The sequence below is a fragment of the Physeter macrocephalus genome, chromosome 16 (genome assembly GCF_002837175.3).
Source record: "Physeter macrocephalus isolate SW-GA chromosome 16, ASM283717v5, whole genome shotgun sequence".
NCBI lineage: Eukaryota > Metazoa > Chordata > Mammalia > Artiodactyla > Physeteridae > Physeter > Physeter macrocephalus.
In genome coordinates, this window is record NC_041229.1 from 72,232,689 (window position 1) to 72,255,007 (window position 22,319).

The 22,319-nt window shown below is 37.7% G+C and overlaps 1 protein-coding gene across 1 annotated transcript; it reads right to left on the reverse strand.

Annotated features, from left to right (window-relative positions):
* Positions 1-2,973: 2,973 nt before the first annotated feature.
* TPH1 (tryptophan hydroxylase 1) lies at positions 2,974-21,397 on the reverse strand. Its single transcript, XM_007118130.3, has 10 exons — positions 21,281-21,397; positions 17,091-17,274; positions 15,091-15,191; positions 12,056-12,123; positions 11,714-11,910; positions 9,026-9,161; positions 8,194-8,320; positions 6,381-6,476; positions 5,243-5,376; positions 2,974-4,730 (listed from the first exon to the last, which is right to left on the reverse strand). Exons 1-10 carry the CDS (start codon positions 21,395-21,397, stop codon positions 4,556-4,558), a joined length of 1,335 nt encoding a protein of 444 aa, XP_007118192.1. The 3' UTR covers positions 2,974-4,555.
* Positions 21,398-22,319: the final 922 nt, after the last annotated feature.

Genomic DNA, 22,319 nt, shown 5'->3' on the forward strand with positions numbered 1-22,319 from the left:
GGACCCCACATGCTGCGGAGCGGCTGGGCCCGTGAGCCATGGCCGCTGGGCCTGCGCGTCCGGAGCCTGTGCTCCGCGAAGGGAGAGGCCGCAGCGGTGAGAGGCCCGCGTACCATTAAAAAAAAAAAAAAAAAACACCCACAGAGAATGAGTCAGCATTAAATACTTACCAAGTACAGAAAGCACATATGCCAACTCACAACAGTATCAGACCAAAAAGAACTTCCTACTCCTTACCTCTCCTCCCCACCACCATTCCCAAACCCTGCAGAAGCCAGAGGCATCCTTGTGAGTAAGAAAAAAGGAGCAAGAAAATAAAAACACAAAGCACAACTCTTCCTTTCTCAGTTGTAGAGAAGAAGAAAAACTTTAACCTTAAAATCTAATGTTTTGAACTTTTACAGAACACTGGAATTTTAAAATACTGAAATGGGGGGGCGTGGAGAGGGACATTAGAAGCTAAGGACTTAGAGTGAGCAGAAAATTCAAGACAGGGACCTGAGATTTCATGCAAAAGGGCAAGAGGGAACTACCCAGAGTCAGTTTTCATAGAGAGAGGGTCTGGAAGGATACAGTTTTTTCCCAATTTCATCCCTTGAATATACATGCATCAATTTATATTAACTGTAACTTTAACTTACAGTTATATTATTATGTTATATCCCATAATACAATTTCTTGGAAGTGTTGAGATGTGTTGAAATGCAGCTACGATTTCACCTATGTACGTACCACCGACTAGCTCTTCCCATTAGCAGCTTGGTTGAGTTGCAGTTCTTGAATGGAGCTAGATTTAAATTGGTATCACTTTCGGGTGATTTGTCTCCCCATAAGAGGAAAATATAAAGTATTTCAAGTATACAGAGTATCTCTCTATACTATACAGGTTAGGAAATTTTTTCTTTTAGATGATCTTATTTGATCCTCTCAATATTACTGGTATGATAAGTACTGTTGGAATCGTTATTTTATAGATGAGAAAACTGAGGCTCAAAGAAGTTAAATGAGTTACTCCAAGGTCAGATTTCCACTTTAAATAAAGGCAGATTAGCTAGCTACAGACCAGTTCTCTCACCAAAAACAATTAGAAAAACTGGGGGAAAATATTTTTTAAATCTGTTTCAAGTCATCGGAGAGCTATCAAAGCAGCCAGAACTTGGAGGGCCAAGATCTAAAAGCTGAGAGATTATATTTGGCACTACTTTTCTGCTTGAAGCATTTGCTAATTAGCAAGCAGTGACTTGGAGGCTAAGAAACTGGGCTGAAAGCAGCAGCTGAGAAGCTGAGAAACTGAACAGTACTTTTAGCACTTTTATGGTGTCGGGAGGTGGGGGGGAATGAGAGTAAAGGAGGGGAGAAAAGTAGGAGTCCAGGGTCCCCAAGGAGAAGCCCTGGTACACACACGTAGCTTTCCTTTGAGATCCCTAAAGGGCTGCACCCTAAGAGTAGAGGTGAACTGGAAATAAATCAGCCCTCACAAAGACTGAAACGCAGCTTCAAGTCGGCTTAATCCCTGCTAGGACTAAGATGAGCTTTCCCTGCCATTATATGCTATCTGCTCGATGCAAAGGTTAATTCCCTCTGAAGGAAGATAAAAATCATCCAGAAGCTATGGGGATCTCTGATTAGGAGATTAATGATTCTTTACATATGGCTAATGTTTCTTTTTACAAGTCCTCTCACAACATAATTCTTACAATAACCCAGTAAAGTAGATTTAGCTCACTTTACAGATGAGGAACATGAGACTGAGACTTTATCAAGAATTCCAAAAAGTGGTTTCCAGGTTCCAGGTGTGTTTGGCTCCCCTTACATCACATATTTGTAGGCTTTTTAAGAAGTATATGGATCTTACAGATTTCTGAAACTAATGAAATTGTTAATATACATTTAAATCAGTTTTTAACATAACATTTGACAAAAAAAATGCTTAGTGAGAACATGAATTTTGTGTCCTTTTATTATCCAGTTGAATAACAAACTTGCAAGTCATAAATGTATATCATATAGTAAAATAAAGACTAGACTGAAATAAGACCACAGTATCTTTATACATTTCCTAGAAATTAATATACGAACTCTATTATGCATTCCTTTAGACAATTCCAGGTTTTTTTATTTTTTCAGTTTGGAAGGCAATTTAAAAATGAACTATAATTCTGTACACTTTGGTGTGTCATAACCACTGTATAACTCCAAATGACAAAATAGGCAGATTAAGAAATGCAGGCAACTGACAACCAGATTTTGGAGCATTCTTCAAAAAGTCAGGAAAATACCATCTATGTCTCTGAGTAATAACTCACTGATTAAGAATTATGAACCACACTTTTGGTTCAATTCTGTTCTCATATATTTGAAGAAATATATTTAAAATGCATGAAAACGCTAAGACTCTCAGAACTCCTCATTTACCAAATATCATAAATTCAAGGTTAGAAGAAAGAACTGAAACCAATCATTAAATATTTCCATTATTCTGAAGATGTGAATTATAATCGTTGTGTCTTTAACATTTACTTTAGTGTGCTTTTGTCATAGAGTGATTTGAAATACCATCATTTAAAAATTCAATAACTACGATTCTTTGCAATGATCAAAGTTGTATGAAAATAACCAAACCAGATACAGTATGCATGATTTGTTGTTATTTGCTATCTATCATAGTTTGCTTCATAGATTTCCTTGCAACCAAATACACTAATTATAAACTACCTAACCAATATTTCAAAAGGTTTTAGATTAGCTGATTTAGATCTAGTACCATCAAAGGTATACTTAACAGTTGATCAGCTATTAAAATTTATAAGTAATGTAAAAATCTGAAGTAGCATGAATTATTCTTCCTAATTCTATTTCCTCGTATAACATAAAATGAAATAAATTTTTAAGAGTTTTTAAAATAATTTCCTTTGAGGCCTAAAAAGGATTAAAATATCTAGTTGTCTGTTGAAATAAAACGTTAAATGGTATTCAATTTGACTATTAATGTGAAAAAATTAAGGACACGGTCTTTAAATAGCTGATTAAGAATGGGAAATCAGCTGAAAATATGACCCTTAATACAATTAATAGAAATGAGATCACTGGGAGAGGAAACTGATGGGGCACAATATTCTGGTGATTCTGAGTTTCTTTTCGGACCTATAGAGTTTAAGATATTTGACAGGGCTGCCATGTTGCACAACCCCATTTCATTCTAATGAATGGTGCCACAAGAAGTTACACAACATTAGCCTAATTCATGGGGCATCTAGATGGAAATATCTGGCAGGCAGCTGGATGTAAGAGGCAAAAACTCAAGACAGATGTCAGGGTTAGAATTGCAAATATGGGAGACATACGAAATAAGAAAGTCATGGACATGGATGACATCTCCCGTGAACAGAGAGCAGAGAGAGAAGAAGGCTAAAGACAGAAACTTGAGGAAAGTCTTCCCTTAGTGGGTGGGGGGAGGAAAGGAGCAAACTGAAGAGACACAAGCCTATCTTGGGGATTCCAGCTTTACCGCTTTATACCAAGCCTGCTCCCTGTACTACACTGCTAACACCACATAAAAGCCAGTGCTTGCAGCCTTCATTATTAATTACAGTGTCAGTCCTAAAATGCTCTTCTTGACTTCTCTTACACCATCTCCTCCCCATTTCCCCACACTCGACTGTCACGCCTGGCCTTCCTATTTATGGTCTCACCTTATACCTTGGAAATAAAGTGCCTGGCACTGCTTTTCCAACTTAAACTTTGCACGCCTCTCATCTGTCTCAGTTTGAACTCTCCCTTTGACAACACTGTCTCCTGCTAACCTGAGGATATTCTCTGGGGCTGCATGTCAGAGTTCAGGGCCTTGCAAGTTCCCTTTGGCCTCTTGAGTAGGACAGATAATGTAAAACATATGCAATGCCACAGAAAGAAAAGAGTTTCAAGGAGGATGGTCACTCAGGTAGGGGCTCCCTAGTGCCTTCAAAATAAAGTCACAAATTCTTCACGTGGACTTAAGGATTATACTCCAATCAACCTATCTAGACTTAGATACTCCTTTTTCCCTATAAGACACTACACTTAAAAATAGACTATTTGCTCTTTTACCAGGTATGTTTCATATGCAAAGGCCTCTCTGCTTTTGCTCAGGCTAGCAGCAGAGACAGCTGATCCCCTATTAAATTTGGGCATGTGAATGTGACCAAGCTTGGCACAAATTCAGTTATAAGTAAGCTATTGTAGAAATAAGAGAATCTTAAGTAACAATATGGATCAGCTCCATAATAACCACCAAGGTATTTTAAGTGATCATCAAAGTCATTTTACTCAAGAAGAACTGGGGAAAATAAAATTAGACTATACTTCACTAAAGCTGTTACCAAAAGAAAAAAAAGAAAAAAAGTAGTGGCTAGAGTATCCAGGTACAGATTTTCAAAGACTAATGGTCCATTAAGGAATGGGAATGGAGAATATTGTTTGGTTGCTGTTCCTCCACAACCAGGTTATCAAGCAAAGCAACAGTTGGCCCACAGGCCTCTGAATGCTCAGATGCTTTCGGGATTAGGACTGGCAACTGTCAGATGCTCAGCTGCCTGCTGACTTTAGCAAGGGCATCACTGACAACATCAAGCTCATGCTGCAGCTCATTCATGGCACTGGTTATGCTCTTGGTGTCCTTCAAGATCTGAATACTCCGTGTATACGGATTATACTTCACTCCAAATGGACGCCTGATTGTTTTGGTAAATTCTCTATTTAAGAAAACAAATATGAGGCAATCAATTTCTAGGGAGAAAATGATAAAAACCAAATACTGTCCGTTAGTCTAAAACTTAACATATCTAAATCTTGTGTATACTTCAAGTCCTTTCTCAAATGCCATTAAGCTTTCCCTGTTCCCCTAGCTGGAATGAATTGCTCCTGAATAAAATGCAGAACAGTGTTTCATCTGTATCTCTTTAAGGCTTCCTACTTGTTGTATAGTAATTTGCATACAGTTTATTTTTCCTATTAGATTATAAACTCTCTGATAGGAAGGAATAGGAAGTAACCAATTTCTCAGTGTATCTGATTCATATTTGCAACACTGAACATCATTATAAACAACACACCCTAAATATTTACTGTGAAAGAGAGATGTGTTACAGGCAAAAGGTGCCTAGTGGGCTTCTAATTATCCAGCTGCTTACTTCTGTGACTTGTTACCATTATTGGACCTATCTTTTGCAGAGGGAAATTAAGGCATGAGGAAGATATACTTTACCTCATCTTCTCCTTTGCATCTTCAAAGCTTTCCGATACAAAGTAGACATCCTGAAAAGTTGTGATGAGACACTCCTGTTTGCAGGTAATCTTAGGATCAAAGGGCTTTACTTTGGCATGTCCAGAAAGTGCGTGCTAGAGGATGAAGAGTCAGTGAATCAAATGATACTATCTATTTTCATGATCACATTCTACACACAACTGCCAGAGCCAGCAAAACAAATGGCTTGCTATTCCCTATAAATGCCCCAAGACCACTCCATTGTTCTAACACTCTTCTCCATGTAGGAGATACCCAAGGATCTTTATTTATTTATTCCTGCATTATGGCATCTGCTTTCTACCCTGCACTAGTTATTCCTATACATGACTTGTACCCACCAGGAGGTGGTAGGCTCCTTGAGAGAAAGACTGTACCTTGGACAATATTTCATGGACATCCACCACTCAACAAACATAAGTTCATTCCTTTATTGGATAAATAATACATCTCAAAGAATTCCCTAGAAATTACTGAAGTTGTTGCTAGCACACCAAAAATGGTGAGGAAACAGCAAGACTTTGTTTTAAAATACTTTTTTATTTAAAAGATATAACTACATTCTGAATAGTTATCTATATCTATTCAGAAAACTTAGGAAATATAGAAAAATGCCTCTTAGGTGATGTTTACTGCCACCCCAAGTATTTTCCACAGTCAGCTCTTATTGAGATCCAGAAACTAGGGCTTCCCTGGTGGCACAGTGGTTAAGAATCCGCCTGCCAATTCAGGGGACATGGGTTCAAGCCCTGGTCTGGGAAGATCCCACATGCCGCAGAGCAACTAAGCCCGTACGCCACAACTACTGAGTCTGCGCTCTAGAGCCCACGTGCCACAACTACTAAAGCCCACGCACCTAGAGCCTGTGCTCCACAGCAAGAGAAGCCACCACAATGAGAAGCCTGCGTACCACAACAAAGAGTAGCCCCCGCTCTCCACAACTAGAGAAAGCCCGTGCGCAGCAACAAAGACCCAAGGCAGCCAAAAATAATTAATAAATAAATAATAAAAATAAATAAATTAAAATCCAGAAACTATTTCAGGTCGTATCAATTACTTTAAGTGAATATGGTTATGTGCAAAGATTTACAGCTCTTACTTTGAGTTCACTGATGGAAGAAAGTAAGCCGGCACCGAAGACTCTTAGCTGCCCCTCTTGTTTACATAGACCAAACTCCACAGTGAAGAAGTAGCACTGCAAAAGGACATCAGTATTACTTTCACATCCTGAAGGACTCAATTTAAAACAAATTACAACTCTTAGTCACTGACCCAAAGTACCCTGGAATAAAATCCAAGACCCCCAGGATAGCTCACAAGTATTTCTACAATCTGGCCTCGTTCCAAACCAGACTTCTCAAACTTTTGTTCCCAGAACTCTTATATACTCTTAAAAATTACTAAGGAGGGACTTCCCTGGTGGTCCAGTGGGTAAGACTCCACACTCTCAATGCAGGCGCCCAGGTTCGATCCCTGGTCGGGGAACTAGATCCTGCATGCATGCCTCAACTAAGAAGTCTGCATGCCGCAACTAAAGATCCCACATGACGAAACGAAGATCCCGTGTGTGGCAACTAAGACCCGACACCACCAAAATAAATAAGTAAATAAATAAATAAATAAATATTTTTAAAAAATTACTGAGGACCCCAAAGACCTTTTGTTTATGTGGGATCGAGCTAGCTATATTTACCATATTAAAAATGTAAACTGAGAAAAATTTAAATGTTTACTAATTAATGTTAAAATTATAATAAACCATTTTATGGTAACACAAATAACATTTTAATCAAAAGTAACTATATTGTACAAAAAAACGGTGAGAAAAGTTTCATTGTTTTATATTGTCAGAAATCTTTTTAGTGTCCGGATTGATATTATTTAATGTCTGGCTGGAAAACAGATGGATTCTCACATCTGCTTCTGTATTTAACCTGTCACAATAAGTTGTTTTGGTTCAAGTATGTGGAGAGAAGTCAGCCTCACACAGATAAGTAGTTGGAAGAGGGCTGAATATTGTAATAGCCTTCTCAGATAATTGTGGCTATTCTTCTTTGACACAACATCAAAACTCAACAAGTGGCAGTTTCTTAAAGTACAGCTGTAATGTGGAATCTGAAACCATATCAATGAACTCTGTCTCTCACATTAAAATCCACTCTACATTTTGAATGGATCTTTTACTCAAGGACCCTGTGGGGTCCCCAAACCACAATTTGAGAGCACTGTTCTAACCATCTAGCCTATTTCACACCACCTCCCCGACCCTCACACACTCTGCTCCAGCTCCTTATCATTTCCTCAGATACACCAAGCACCTCCTGTCTTTCCTTGTGTGCCCTCATCCTGAGATGCTCTTCCTTCCTTTCCTGGCAGGTGAAAACATTACCCATCTTCCCAGGGCTGGTCCAGATGTTCATCTTCCATGAAACCTTCCCCAGGCAGTTCTCTGCACTCCCAGAGCACCCGGCCTGAGCTTCTCTACAGACCTCCTCTCATTCTAACGTAAGTGTCTGTGTATAAGTTCCTTGAAGGTGGGAACCAGGCCTTATTCATCTTTCTATTTCCAGCATGTTTTGTACCTAGTGCTCAAAAATATTTTTAGCATAATTTTTAGGGAACCTATCATTTTTACTAAAAAAAGAAGGTATACCAACTGTTAACATTATTGTATTCTAGTGTTCTCTGTCTCTCTGCCTTTTTTTTTTTTAAAAGCTCAGGTCTTCTTTGGATAAGCCTTAAATTTTTACATCTTCCTTTAATGTTATTTAAATTATTTAAATTAAATTAAATATGAGCAAAGACAAATTTTCTAATGCTCATCTTGAGTAGGTACTTTTAAACTACACAAATACCCACATCCCACCCCAGTTAAAGATTACTGATCTATACAGCTATTTCCAGATTTATACCGTTGCCAGTTTTTGAACAGCCTCTTCTGAAGCGCCAAGAGAAGCCAGGCCAATTTCTTGGGAGAACTGAGCAAAACTAGGTTCAGCCAAAAGGGGGACATGACCCAAGAGTTCATGGCAGGTATCTCTGAAAAAGAGGTACAAGTTGTCACACTGTGACATTTAACATAAATGTATAATCAACCATTCAATCAAATCAAAACCTGATCTTACTTTTATTCAAATTGATCAGGTGGTATTACTTTGGAAATGGACCACAAAGGACACTATTACAGTAAAGAAACTATTTTGATTCAAAACCTTGGCCACTCACAAACACACATAGGTAAGTTCATACAAATACGCACAGACATCGACATGTCAACCCCCCCAACCCCCAAACCAGGTCTCTGCTCAAATGTGACCTTCTCAGTCAGTCCTTCTCTGATCACCCTTTTCAAAATAGAAACACCCACCCACACACAACTCTGTCCCCTTTCCCTACTTTATTTTTCTCCATGGCACTTATAACCATCTGAATTATATATATATATATATATTTACTTGTTTGTTTATTATCTATATCTCCCATTGGAATATAAACTCTATGAAGGCAGGAAACTTTGATTTTTTCCAGTCTTACATCCCCTATGCTTAGGACAGCACTTGGCACCTAATAGGTTGTCAATTAACAATGCTAATAATAATGGTTAACATGTAGAGAGCATGGAACATGTATTACATGCCAGGCACCATTCAAAATGCTTTACATGTGCTAATTCGCTTGATCCTCACAAAAAATCATGACGTAGGTACCATATTGATAGATGGATGCTGCAGTAGAAGTACTTACGGCTCTGGGGTATAGAGGGGATCTGAACTGTGTCTCACATACTGTGTGCAGTGAAAAACTCGAAAGGCTAAACCTGATAAGAAATCTCTCGGTGATAAGTAACCAGCCACAGGACGGATGGAAAAACCTGTGCGCTCTGCAAAGCAAAGGAGAAAATCTTCACTAGAATAGACTATTTACTGCAACATTTTAATTCTGCCAGTGGCACGAGGTAACACTTTGAGGGAGAACATGAAACTAAAATGTATCATACATGCACTTCAGGGAAGTCATAATTATTAAGCACTTACCATGGCCACGCAATGGGTTGGATTTTTTACACATCACATCTCCTTTCATATTTACAATATGAGTTAAAGTTTAGTCTCCTCATTGTGACAACTATAAAACTAAGGCTCAGAGTGGGCACATTACTGAGTCTCACTCAAGGCCACACAGTAGATGATAAAGGTAGGATGAGAACCCAAGCCTTACACTACACCTTGCTGTTTCCCTGAAGGGCTTAGGCTATCCCCTAGACAATCTTACTTTTCTTTTCTAAAAAAACTCACTAACAAGATCTATTAATTTAGATCAGAACCATTTTTGAAACTACGTCATTTTTAGCCAGTACTACCTCTTGTAGTTTCCTTATGTTATCTAAACTGGATAGTGCTCTTTCATTCCCCAATACCTGAGTCTGCATGCCCACTGTAAAAGTCACCTTCCACTAGGCTGCAGTGGCTCTGGGGACCTCTATAAGCTCTGATCTTGTCCTTCATTTCAAACTCTCACACTCTGGTAATTCCAGTTCCACCCCAATGCTTTGTACTTGGATTCTCCCACTCCGATGGGCAAAAGAATTTTTCACAAAGATGGAAATGTTCAACATCTAGCCTATTGCTAGCCACTAGCCACATGTGGCTATTGAGCACTTGAAATGTGGCCAGTGTGGCTGGGGAACTAACATTTTGATTTACATTCATTTTATTTTTTTTAACTTTTATTTATTTATTTATTTTTGGCCGCACCACGCAGCATGTGTGATCTCAGTTCCCCAACCAGGGATGGAAACCATGCCCCCTGCATTGGAAGGCAGAGTCTTAACCACTGGACCACCGGGAAGTCCCTACATTCATTTTAATTATTTAAACAACCACGGTTGTCTAGTGGCCAGGGCAGGTAGTCCCTTCCAACTCATGTTTTGTTTGAACTGTCTTTTAATATTGGTTTCTCTCTTTGACACTTTGCCTTGAAACACCTTTTGCAACAAGCTCTGCAGCCTGCTCAAGCTCCAGACCCCAAGTGATCAGCTTTCAGTTTCGCATCTATAACAAAATATTTCCTCCAGATCTCATGCAAGTGTGATTTGATGACAACTTCTGTAGCATATGCTAGTCCATCTTTGTTAAGTCACACAAGGTCATGTGCTTTGGTTCTCTGCCATTCTTAATCACTGTTTTTTTTAAATCTAGTTTTTGGGGCTTCCCTGGTGGCGCGGTGGTTGAGAGTCCGCCTGCCGATGCAGGGGACACGGGTTCGTGCCCCGGTCCGGGAGGATCCCACATGCCGCGGAGCGGCTAGGCCCGTGAGCCATGGCCGCTGAGCCTGTGTGTCCGGAGCCTGTGCTCCGCAACGGGAGAGGCCACAACAGTGAGAGGCCTGCATACCGCAAAAAAAAAAAAAATCTAGTTTTTGTAGGAACCACTTATATGAGTTCTTCCCTTGTAAAAACTATATTGCCCTCTCCTGTTTAGTTCTTAGTTTTGTGTATAGTGGTTGAGGAATGAGAATTATGGAGTTGAATAAATATGTATATTTTTATAACAGTCTATATAATAAATTCAAAGATAGTAATTTCAGATCATGATGGAAATAAGATAAACTCCCTTTGAGTCAAAAACATAATGCCTATTTTTTTCCCTAAGGTTTTAATCTGCTGAGATCAAAGGGGGATATTTATTTTTCTTACATATTGTAGATCCTAGAGATCACTGATCCTTTTACTTCCTATACTAGTGAGAAAAAATAAGGAAGCCTGGACCAAGTAAGCATGATGAACTAAAAGGAGCAAAATTGCCCTTAGTCTTTGTTTATGTTTCTACTAACACATCTTCTTCTTTGGGAAAACGATAGAATCTTAGTGTGGAAAGAGGCTTCAGCGATCATTTACTCCAAGCTTCCCGAAGGTGCTTGAATCTCCTCTATCACAACCCTCTAGTGGGTGTGGAACTTTTGCATGAACATCTCTATGGATGTGGAACTAACCATCTCATGAGCCTGTCCCATTTTCAAATGGCTCTTTTAACAGGATCTTCTCCGTTTCGAACTAAAAGTTTGCTGTTTCTATCCGACTGTCCTTTACTTCAGAGCCACATAGGAATCCCTCTATAACATAAGATGACCTTCAAATATTTAAATAAATCTATAAAGTCCCCTAAATTTCCAGATTAAACACCCTGAGAATCCTTCAAATTTTATTTATATGATACATTTTCCAATCCTCTTACAATTCTGCTCACTTTCCTCTACATTTGCTCCAGGTTATGAATGTCCCTCTTCAAATGTGGTGCCTGGAGAATTGCCAGGACAGAATACAGAAAAATTCTGACCTCCCAAATAACTGGACTTTAGTCCTCTATTAAAAATTCTATTGTGATTGAAATGGAGTTCAATATTCCCCTTACAAAAAATTAATCAGTTCATTACCTTTTAAAAAGTTTGAGACATCTTCCAATTGTGGGATATTATCTTCCCGGTATCCACAGTATTTAGAAAGCAAAGGTAAGTTTTTGAGATACTCTTTGCAGGCATGGGTTGGGTAAAGTTTGTTGAGCTCTCGGAACACAGTTCCCCAGGTCTTAATCTCCTCTTCAGTGAATTCAACGTTAGGAATGGGGTCTCCACTAATGAGATAAAGAGAAGTTATCTTGAATTAGCATTCAATAAACAGTAGCACGTATCTTGTTTTCTATTTATTATATAGGAATAATTTACTCCATTTATTTCATTAGTTCAAAGTTGAATAAGTTATTTTTATAGTACACTTACTGTTTATAGTTCATAGCCAAGTCTGCAAAATACTTTCGTCTTTTACGATAGACATTGTCTTTGAAGCCCTGATAATTAAAGAAAAGTTTTTAAATATGCATACTAAAAAATACTTAACAAATGATTTAGAAAACATTTCATTATTATTCAAGTGACTATATTGAAGGGCTATATAACTGTTATTTTGAGCAAGCACTGTTTAGAAATTTATGATCATTTTTATTTTAAAGTCAACATTATATGACAGATTCATACGATAGTGGCTGCAAAGATAAAAGATACTATAGATACAAAAATACTACAGTACCTACAAAAATAAAATAGTTTGAGGGAAAAGAAAAGCACCACCCTAGTTAAAATACATGGCTCTTTTCCAAGGGTGAGTTTTTTCTTAATCATTTGACTACATCTTCAGTTATATTTTCCTGTAATTAATAACAAAGTAGTAATTACTAATATTTGAAATCATGGCAACTGAATCTCAGATTTTATTGCAAAATGCAGACATATTAATCATTTGCAGAAGCAAATAATGATGAAAAGATAGACAAAATAGTAACATTAGAATTTATACCTATGAAAAATATTTAAGAAAAAAAATGACAAAATAAGGCATCAAAAAGCAAATCTTAGGAGGAAATAGCCAATAATACAAAATAGGAAAGAAGGAGAGGACACTTGAAAGGAAAGAATGAGACTTGTGTGTTTAACACAGATTTACAAGTCCCTATTATGCACCTGGCCTTGTGCTGAAATTCAGAGAAATACAGCACAATCTGGGTCTTCAAGGAGTTTACTTTAACCAATTATTTTGAAACAATATGGTTAAGTGCCTTATTACAGACAGGCACAAAATACCACTTGAACTCAAAAAGAAACTCATAATCCAGAGTGTGAGAAGAGGGTAGTGGGGGGTCAGGAAAGGGTCCCTAGCAATGACTCCTAAGCTAAAAGAGGAGTGGAGAGAGCCAGGTGGAGGAGGACAGAAAGCACAGCACCAAGGACAGCCCAGAAATGAAAAACAGCATGTTACGCCTAAGAAAATACAGGTAATCCAATGTTGCTGGAGCCTGGAGAGTGAGGTGGAGCGTGGTGAAGACTAGTTACGGGTCTGCTAGTAAAGGTCTGTTTGAGAGCTTGGATTTGGTCCTGGGGTAATTGGAAGCCATTGGGTTTTTTTAAAAAAAAAAATAACAGCTTTATCAAGATATAACTCACATACCTTAAAACTGACATTTTAAAGTGTACAATTTAGGGGGGTTTAGGATATTCACAGTGTTGTGCAACCACCTCCACCATAATTTCAGAACATTTTATCACACTGAAAAAAAACACCCTACTCATTCGCAGTCTATCCTCATTTTCCCTCACCCCCAGCCCTGGCAACCAGTAATCTACTCCCTGTTGCTATGAATTTGCCGGTTCTGGATATTTCATGTAAAAGAAATCACACAATGTATGGCCTTTTGTGACTGGCTTCTTTCACTATCACAGTGTTCTCAAGGTTCACCCCTGTTGTAGCATGTTGAGTAATTCATGTTTTTTTATGGCCACTAATATTCCATGTTGGGGACATACCATGCTTTACTTATCCATTCACCAGTGGATGGATATTTGGGTTGCTTCCACTTTTTTTTTTTTTTTTTGCGGTACGCGGGCCTCTCACTGTTGTGGCCTCTCCCATTGCGGAGCACAGGCTCTGGACGCGCAGGCTCAGCGGCCATGGCTCACGGGCCTAGCCGCTCCACAGCATGTGGGATCTTCCCGGACCGGGACACGAACCCATGTCCTCTGCATCGGCAGGCGGACTCTCAACCACTGCGCCACCAGGGGAGCCCTGTTTCCACTTTTTTGCTACTATGAATAATGCTTCTATGGTCACACTGAGGCTTTAGATCGTTCTAGTGACTATGAGGACAGGTTTGAGGTGGCAAGGCTGGAGGAAGGAAGACCAGTTAAGGGATGTGGTAGTAAGAATAAACAAGGAACAAATTAAAGAAATATTTTGGAGGTGAAAATCAGCAGGACTTGGTAGTAGGTCAGTAAAACTGATTTACACACCTTTCCATAAACATGCCCCAGATTTTCTTGCCTCTGAACCTTTGCTCATTTTGCAATGAGCTGTCCTTCCTCTCCATCTCTTTCCTGCCAAAATTCTTTAAGGCCAAGTTAACAAGGTTGCCTTTCTCTGACCTCTTTAGCTAGACGTGTTTACTCTTGTGTATATCTCAAAGCAGTCTGTTCATGACACTTAGCACACTTTTCATATTTAAATCTTGTATGTGTGTTTATATATATATGTGTGTGTTTGTGCTTTACTTTTTCAACTTGACTGGAAGCTCCCAGAGGGCAGGTACAGCAAATTATTAATTCCAATACTTACTCAATAAGATATTATAGAATAAATGGATGGATCGGCTGGGGGTTGTCTAAGGCAGTATACGGTCACATTCACAAAGCTAATAAGTGGTGGAAACTAGATTAAATCCCTGGTCTGTGCGACTCTACGCTGACTCTCTTCTCTCCTCCCCTCCTAGGATTCTAGAGCTCCATAAGAAGTCCTAATGCTCTAGACTTACTAATTCTCCAACTCATGCCTGTACTGTATCCCATGATTTTCCAAGGAAACAGCTTCCTAATTCATCAACTGCATAATAAACCAATTATGCTGGGCAGTGTGGGTGATGATTTTCCCCTTCCTATCTTTACTCCCCTCTCCAATAGCCCATGCCCATTTTGATAGAAACCGACTGCAGATACGGTGTTCATTGTAGTGTAATTCTTGGAATAGCTCTTAGTGATAAGAATTCCAGGCATGACACAGATGTTTTAGAGCCAATGAAATTGGATGCTCTTCAGTCACTTGGTTTCAAGTCCACCAACATGAAGGACTAATAACACTTCCTGAAACCCAGATTAATCAAGATCCTATTTAGTCTAAAATAAGCACTTTCTCCAGAAAAGAAAAATAATACCCTTAATTTTTTAGTTTGCTTTACATTATTTTCATGAAAATATTTATTTAAAATATTTACAGGATGGTCAGCATCCAGTTCGGATCCATACATCAGAACTCTGTTAGCACAATGGTCCAGGTCAGAAATCGTCTTTGGAAACCAAGGAACAGTTTCCATACCTGAAAAATACAAAAAACACTAACAGTTGAAAAGACCATCTTAAATTAGGCAATAAAGAAGAAGAAATTAAGAAAGTCATAAATGCATTTGGATGAGATTTTTAAGTTTAGCTTGTACGTTGAGGCACAATGTACACCAGTAAATTGGTCTAGTTTTAATAAATAAATCTGATTCAAAGTTTTTGAGTTTAAAAATATTTTAAGCCTTAATTTCCTAAGCATTGCAGAAATGATGTACTTTAGTAATAGACCAAAAGTTCAAAAAAAATTAAGCTACATATTTAGCTAGGCTTAAAAAGTAAGGCTAATTTTTAATTAGCAAATTTAATTAAAACTCTGAATGTTTATTTTTGTTGATTAAAAGGATCTTAGAGAAAATTTATGTCTTTACCACTTTGATCTTCTCACTATCCCTCACACATACACGCTCTCCTAAAACTCTTGAGTTTTTGTGAAGGCTGGTCTTCTCCCTGGAATACCTATCCCATCCCACATCCTGCTGCACCTCCTCCTTCTGTTTTCTTGAGAATATCCTTCTCCTCCTTCAGGACCCAAATCAAATGAGCCTTCCCTGACCCTGTAGGTGGCGCTATTTCTCTATCATCTGGGTTCCCATGACTATGACTCCAATTATCTGAAAGCTTTTACTATGTTTTACTACAATGTATCTGCATATGGCTGTCTTACAGAAAAGAATGGGAAGGACTCCCGGGTAGGACTATTTCTTTTTGTATCCCCATTTCTTAGTAGAAATATCGGATACAAGTTGGTGTTCCCTAAAAATCAGCTGAACCATGTAGACTCTATAAAACTCTTCATTTTATAGATGGGGTAACCAAAATCCAGAGAGGTGAAGTAACTTATCCAAGATCATTCATCGCTAATGGAACAGAGAGGACTAGAACTCAATTCTTCTTGCTCCAGTTTAATGCTCTAACATACCCAGAAGTGATAGTCAAGAGATTTAGCAACAAAACAACAGGGGCACCAATCACTCAAAATAGACACAAGCAGAGTGCCAAGCTCCGGCTCTACCAGGTGTTAATCTTCTAGTTGTTTGTGGTGGGCATAGGACTCCTAGGGGAAAACTGGGGGCACATGGGCTTCAGGCATGGTGAGGAGCACTTAAGGGACTCAGGGGAAAAGCTATCTGCCAGCCAGACATGGATGTAGAATCTTGATATTTTAATACTTTATACAGCCATATGAATACATAACAGATGAATATCAGCCCTGATTACACCCAAATTTTGTGACATAATCTGAAGGGATTATTTTAAATTGAGTACCATATATAAAATGTGACCGATTTATCCATTTGTCTCTTGCCCCAAGTAAACTGCAAGGATTTTTTCACAGTAGAAGATTTTAGATTATCTCTGTGCTACCTGAGTATCTGAAAACTTAGAAGCTTTCCATTTGGTTTTGGTGGAAGTGAGGACAAGGAAGAATACTGTATTTCATATATAGAGTATTTCACATCATAGTTGTCAGTAATTGTCAACATTCTCAACAAATTCAAATATTCACTTAATATCTGCTAGGTATCTGCCCTGTAAGAGTTACTAAGTGTTCAGGGATTGTGAATTGGAGGTTTGTGAAATCAAGAAATGCCTGCTGATTTGGAAACTGAGATAACAATGGATTTCTAACTATTCTAAATTCTTTCTTGTACTCAAGTTTTCCTTTTCACTTCTCTCGCCCTTGATAAAATGTTGCTTTATAATTTTTCTTTAGCATTTTGAGCAATTACATTTTGTATCTTCTTCATTATCAGAGTGTAAGCAATTTGAATAGACAGTGTTTTATTTTTACTTTCATGCCTTCAAGCTAAACATAAGATAGGACACACATTATGCACTTAATCTTCTGCGTAGTATTTTCACTTTTCAAACTTACCATCTTCCTTCACAGTAAAATTATCTGGTAGATTCACAGAGAGAACATTAGTATGAGACTTCAACAGATGAAAAATATCATTCAATTGTTCTCTACTGATATCACAATCAACAAAAATCTCAAACTCTGAGTTTCTTCTCTTTGATTTTCGGGACTCAATATGTAATAGGTTCACATGCTTCTCCTGTGGAAAGCAGAGGATGAAGATTATACATGACTGCCTCAAATAGTTATAGTCTCTGAGCAGATTACTTCCATTACAACTAAAAATCAGTCTCATCACTTGTCATAATAGCCAAAGGGAAAAAAGGCTGTTTTTAGTGCCATCAACAGCAAAATAATTCCCCCTAAATATTAGGTACTATTCAAAAACAGTTTGAAAAATTCATCACACCCTCCAGAATCTAATTAAATTAACACCCAGTAGAAAGTCCCTCAGATTGCCAGAACTGATTGGCCTTCAAATCAAAAGACTTAGTCTCCTAGATAAAAAGAACCCTTTGAAAATTCTCACAAATAAAGGCTAGGTGTTTTTTTAAGTGATGTAGTGTTAGTCCTTTAAAAAGAAAAGTCTCCTTTGCAATAATGCATTTAATACAATTATATGAACAGCTTGAACATGGAATATTTAATACCTCCAATATCTTAAGCTACAAACTCAGTAACCAGCTGAATAAGATTGCTGCTTCTGATCTCTTTGCGTGCCAGCCTGAGCTGTGGGGTGCCATATGTGTAAACCTGTGGGGGGAAGGTATCTTCTCTTACCAATCTGGGTGCTAAGGAAAAGCCCTGGTGACATAATCATGAAACATAAGAACCAGTCACCAACAGTTTTCTTCATCTAAAAAACGAGAAAGTTAGAGTAGATGATCTCCAATACTAACCAGCTGAATCTAAATTAACTTAGTGAACACCTGTGTAGCCAAGTAATGGCTGTGAAGCATACAAAGGGCAAGACGTACAAGGAGTGTACAATCTAGTTGACTAACACGTGAAAGACTAAGAGAAAATATAAATAGTGAGTGTTCAGGCGCAGATGTTCAGAAACGGAAAAAAACATCAGGAGTTTGAGAAGGTAGAAGGTTCAATGGAGCAGATAGGAACTGAGATGAGTCTTTAAAAATAGATAGAATAGGAAGACAGAAGGGAAGAAGTAAGATTCCAAACAGGAGGAACTTGTATAAGCAAATGTAGGGATGAGATAATTATCAGGGAACATTAACTTGATAAATAAGAAAGGAGAGTGAATGTCAGGGATGTTGGGAAATTGGAATAGGCAGGGTTTATCCTGGAACGTAGAATCTATCATGGAATCAATACAAGAGAGCCAGTTACAAAATATATTGGAATTGATCAGGAGTAAAGGAGAGTTTTATTGAATCTATTTCTTATGAATTTTTAGAATAAGAGTACATTCATAAATATTTTCCGAATGATGACTTGAATAAATATAAAGCTATAAATTATGTTTTTGGAGAAAAAGACACAAAATTTCAATTCTTCCTAAAGTAATCTAAAATTGAGTGCTACCAAAATGAAAAACTTGATGGAATTTGGTGAGGAAATGTAACTAAATAACTTAAAAGTTATTTAGTTTCTTTTCTTCTTACCTGGAAGAAAAGTTTAGTCAAGAAGGTCTAGGAAAATTCAGGTAGAGTTAAAGTAATAAGCGAGACATTCCTTATCAGATATTTCAATTACAGCAACAGAGGCACAGAGAGGTTAAGCAGTTTGCCCAAATGCACACAGCTAATCAGTGTAAGAGCTGGAATTCAAACTCAGGCTGTCTAGCTCCATAGTCTATGCCCTTAAAAACTATGTTGTAATCCTGTTGTACAAGAAAAGAAGAGTCAGAATAATGGATAATATGGCTCTTCTTTGAACAAGATTTACATCATCTTCATAGTGAAAACACTGAAGACTGATATAGCCAAAAACTGGGGCATAACTACGTTGTGAAGATGGGGGGAAGGGAAGTTGAGGGGCCGCTGGAAAGGGAGCTGTGCCAAGGAAGCTAACCCTTCACTTCCGCTGGAGAAAATCAATAGGTAATATCTACAAACGGAAAAACCAAGGAATAGCAGCAGAATAAGCATATTGTTTATAAATATGGACGCTACTCTGAGAAAATATAGTTAAAAGCGTTGAAGATGGTTGCCCCCTATAGGCAGAGGATAAGTAAAAATAGGTGGATTCACGCCCACAACACCATTGCAGCAGTCAGAAGAACGAATGAGATGGATATGTAGCAGCACGGGTAGGTCTTCAAAACACAGTGCTGAGCAAAAGAAAAAGTGTATGTACAATAACATTTATATAAATTACCAGTCCATGCACATGCAAAAACTCAACATAGATTCTAAGTAACATAAAAAACAATTCAGTGTGTAGATCAAACGTATCAGAGCAATTGTCTATCAGAAGAGAGAAATGGAGATGGAATAAAACAGGAGGAGGCTGTAAACATCAGTGATGACAGTGTCCACGTGATTTAAGGAGTGTGATTAGCTCAACCCTCTGCACCTAGGTCAACATAAAAATTAAATGGAATTTAGGAATGAAGAGAGATGAAGCAGAAGACTGCTATTTTCTTTATAAGCTTTATAGTGTGGGGTTGACTTTTTAAACCATGCACAAGTATTATTTGATTAAAGACAAAATAAAAAAGAAAGTTGATGGAAGAAATATAGGTATACTATTTAAAGACTCCAAGGTAATCAAAAGAAGAGCTTGCAGTAATCACGTAATTATCAAATATGGGGAGGAGAAGGAGGAAGAAGGGACGGAAGTATCAGTATCAGTATCATTCACAATAGAGAGTAAATAAATATCATGTAAATGGATAACTCAGAGAGAGATCAGGACAATATTTAGACATTATAAATTCACCACTAAAAGAACTAAAGAACAGAAATAGTTAAAAGAGATTGCCTCTAGGGAGTGGAACTGAGGTGCTGGGTAAAAAACTGGTGCTTTTTATCACAAACTCTTCTAGACTATTTGTTATATTTAGAATTTTAAATTCTTTGAAATATTATTTTCAAACTGCTATTTAATAGTATATCATATGGATATAAATCTGATTTCTAAATAGCTAACATTTATTGATAATTTACTTTGAACTATCCTAAGCACTTGAAATATATTAATTTTATTAGTTCTCACAGTGACCCTGTGAGGTAGGTAGGGTTCTCATTTTATAGATGCTAAGATGAAACACAGAGAGACTAATTAATTTGCCCACCATCACACAGCCAATAAGTGACAGAGCAAGGATCTGAACTCAGGTGGCCTGCCCTCAGAGCCTACAAGCTTAATACCAGTGATGTTCTAGTAGTATAATTTAACCTGTCCCATACCTTAGGACAAGTAGTTTGTTTATAATTTTTTAATTCCTATAAATAAATCTTTGTGTCTCTTAAACTGGGTTAGGTCTCCCAGTTCAATGCTATCATAGTACCTGGTACTTCTCTTTCAGGTCAGTTTACACACATGTAATCATTTGTTTACTGAAATTATTTGTTTAGTGTCTGTCTTCTCCACTAGATTATACAGAACTGTGAGGGCTGGAACTGTGTCTGCTTTGTTAGAGTACTCACCTTCATATCTAGCAGGACACGCTGCACTTAGTAAGTACTCAGTAAAAATTCCTGTTCTGACTGACCCTGATTTCCTTAGGATAGATTTATGGAAGTAAAATTACTGGGTCAAAATATGTGAACATTTTAAGACTCACAATACATATTACCAGATTGTTTCCCTACACATCACATCAATTTTCCCTCACACCAAAGGTGTATTTAAGTGCCAAATGCACTGAAGCTTTGACAGTAGGGAGTAGTATGATTGTAGAATCTTTGTTATTTTGCTATATAAAAAAATAGCATTTAATATATTATTAATGTATCATTAAATAATATCATTAAAATTTCAATATTTCATTTAATTAAAATAAAATTAGCTTCTTCAAAATCTGTAAAGTGAATCTTTCCTCCCCCATTTCTTTATTAGTTATTTGCATCTCCTCTTCTATAAATTGTTTGTATCCTTTGCCCATTTGATAGAATCGAGCAGTATTTTAGAAATTTAAGTGTTTAAAACATTTCTGTAGTCCACCTCTGAAGACTTTACAAATAATCTTACAGACCCATTTTATAAGAGTTTTATGCAGAAATACAGAGACTGCTTACCTGGAAGATTTTCAGTGCTTTTATAAGTCCTCCAATTTCATTCTTTAAGGAAAAAATGAGAGTTGCTCTTCCCTTTTCTAAGGAATGATCTTTGTTTTCCTTATTGTCTTCAATCATGATGAATTTGGTGTACGTCTCTAAAAATAAAGTATGAAAATAGAGAGAAAGTTCTAAAAAAAAGTTGTACAATGTAGACAATATTTGGTAGCATAGATAACATTTGAAACTCAGACAATATCTGATAACATTAACCAAGTTTTAGTTTCCTCACCTGTAAAACATGGATGTACATATATACTTTGCAAAACTGTAATGAGACCACAATAAGCTAAAACATTGCCTAGCATAGTGCCTAGAATATAAAAGGCATACAATACATGTTAGTAATTTTCTTTTTTTTCTAATCCAATCCTTTCAGGGAATGACTCAAGCCCATGGGTTTCTTGCAGTCTTTCCTGACTGTTGTGGCCTGAACTGGGCACTCTTTCTCTATGAAAGCCTACCTCCTCTCCACTTACAATTTTAGCACTTTATACTGGGTTTGTTGCGGAGCACAGGCTCCAGACGCGCAGGCTCAGTAGTTGTGGCTCACGGGCCTAGTTGCTCCGCGGCATGTGGGATCCTCCCAGACCTGGGCTCGAACCCGTGTCCCCTGCATTAGCAGGCAGATTCTCAACGACCGCACCACCAGGGAAGCCCCTGGGTCTTATTTTTAGTTTCAGATGTACAACATAGTGATTCAATATTTTTATAGATTATATTCCATTTAAAGTTATTATAAAATATTGGCTATAGTCCCTGTGCTGTACAATATAATCCTTGTAGCTTATCCATTTTATACATAGTAATTTGTACCTCTTAATCTCCTACCCCTATTTTGCCCCTTCATCCTCCTCTCTCCCCACGGGTAACCACCAGTTTGTTTTCTATATCTGTAAGTCTGATTCTTCTTGTTATATTCATTCGTTTCATTTTTTAGATTCCACATATAAATGATAACATACAGTATTTGTCTTTCTCTGTCTGACTTATTTCACTA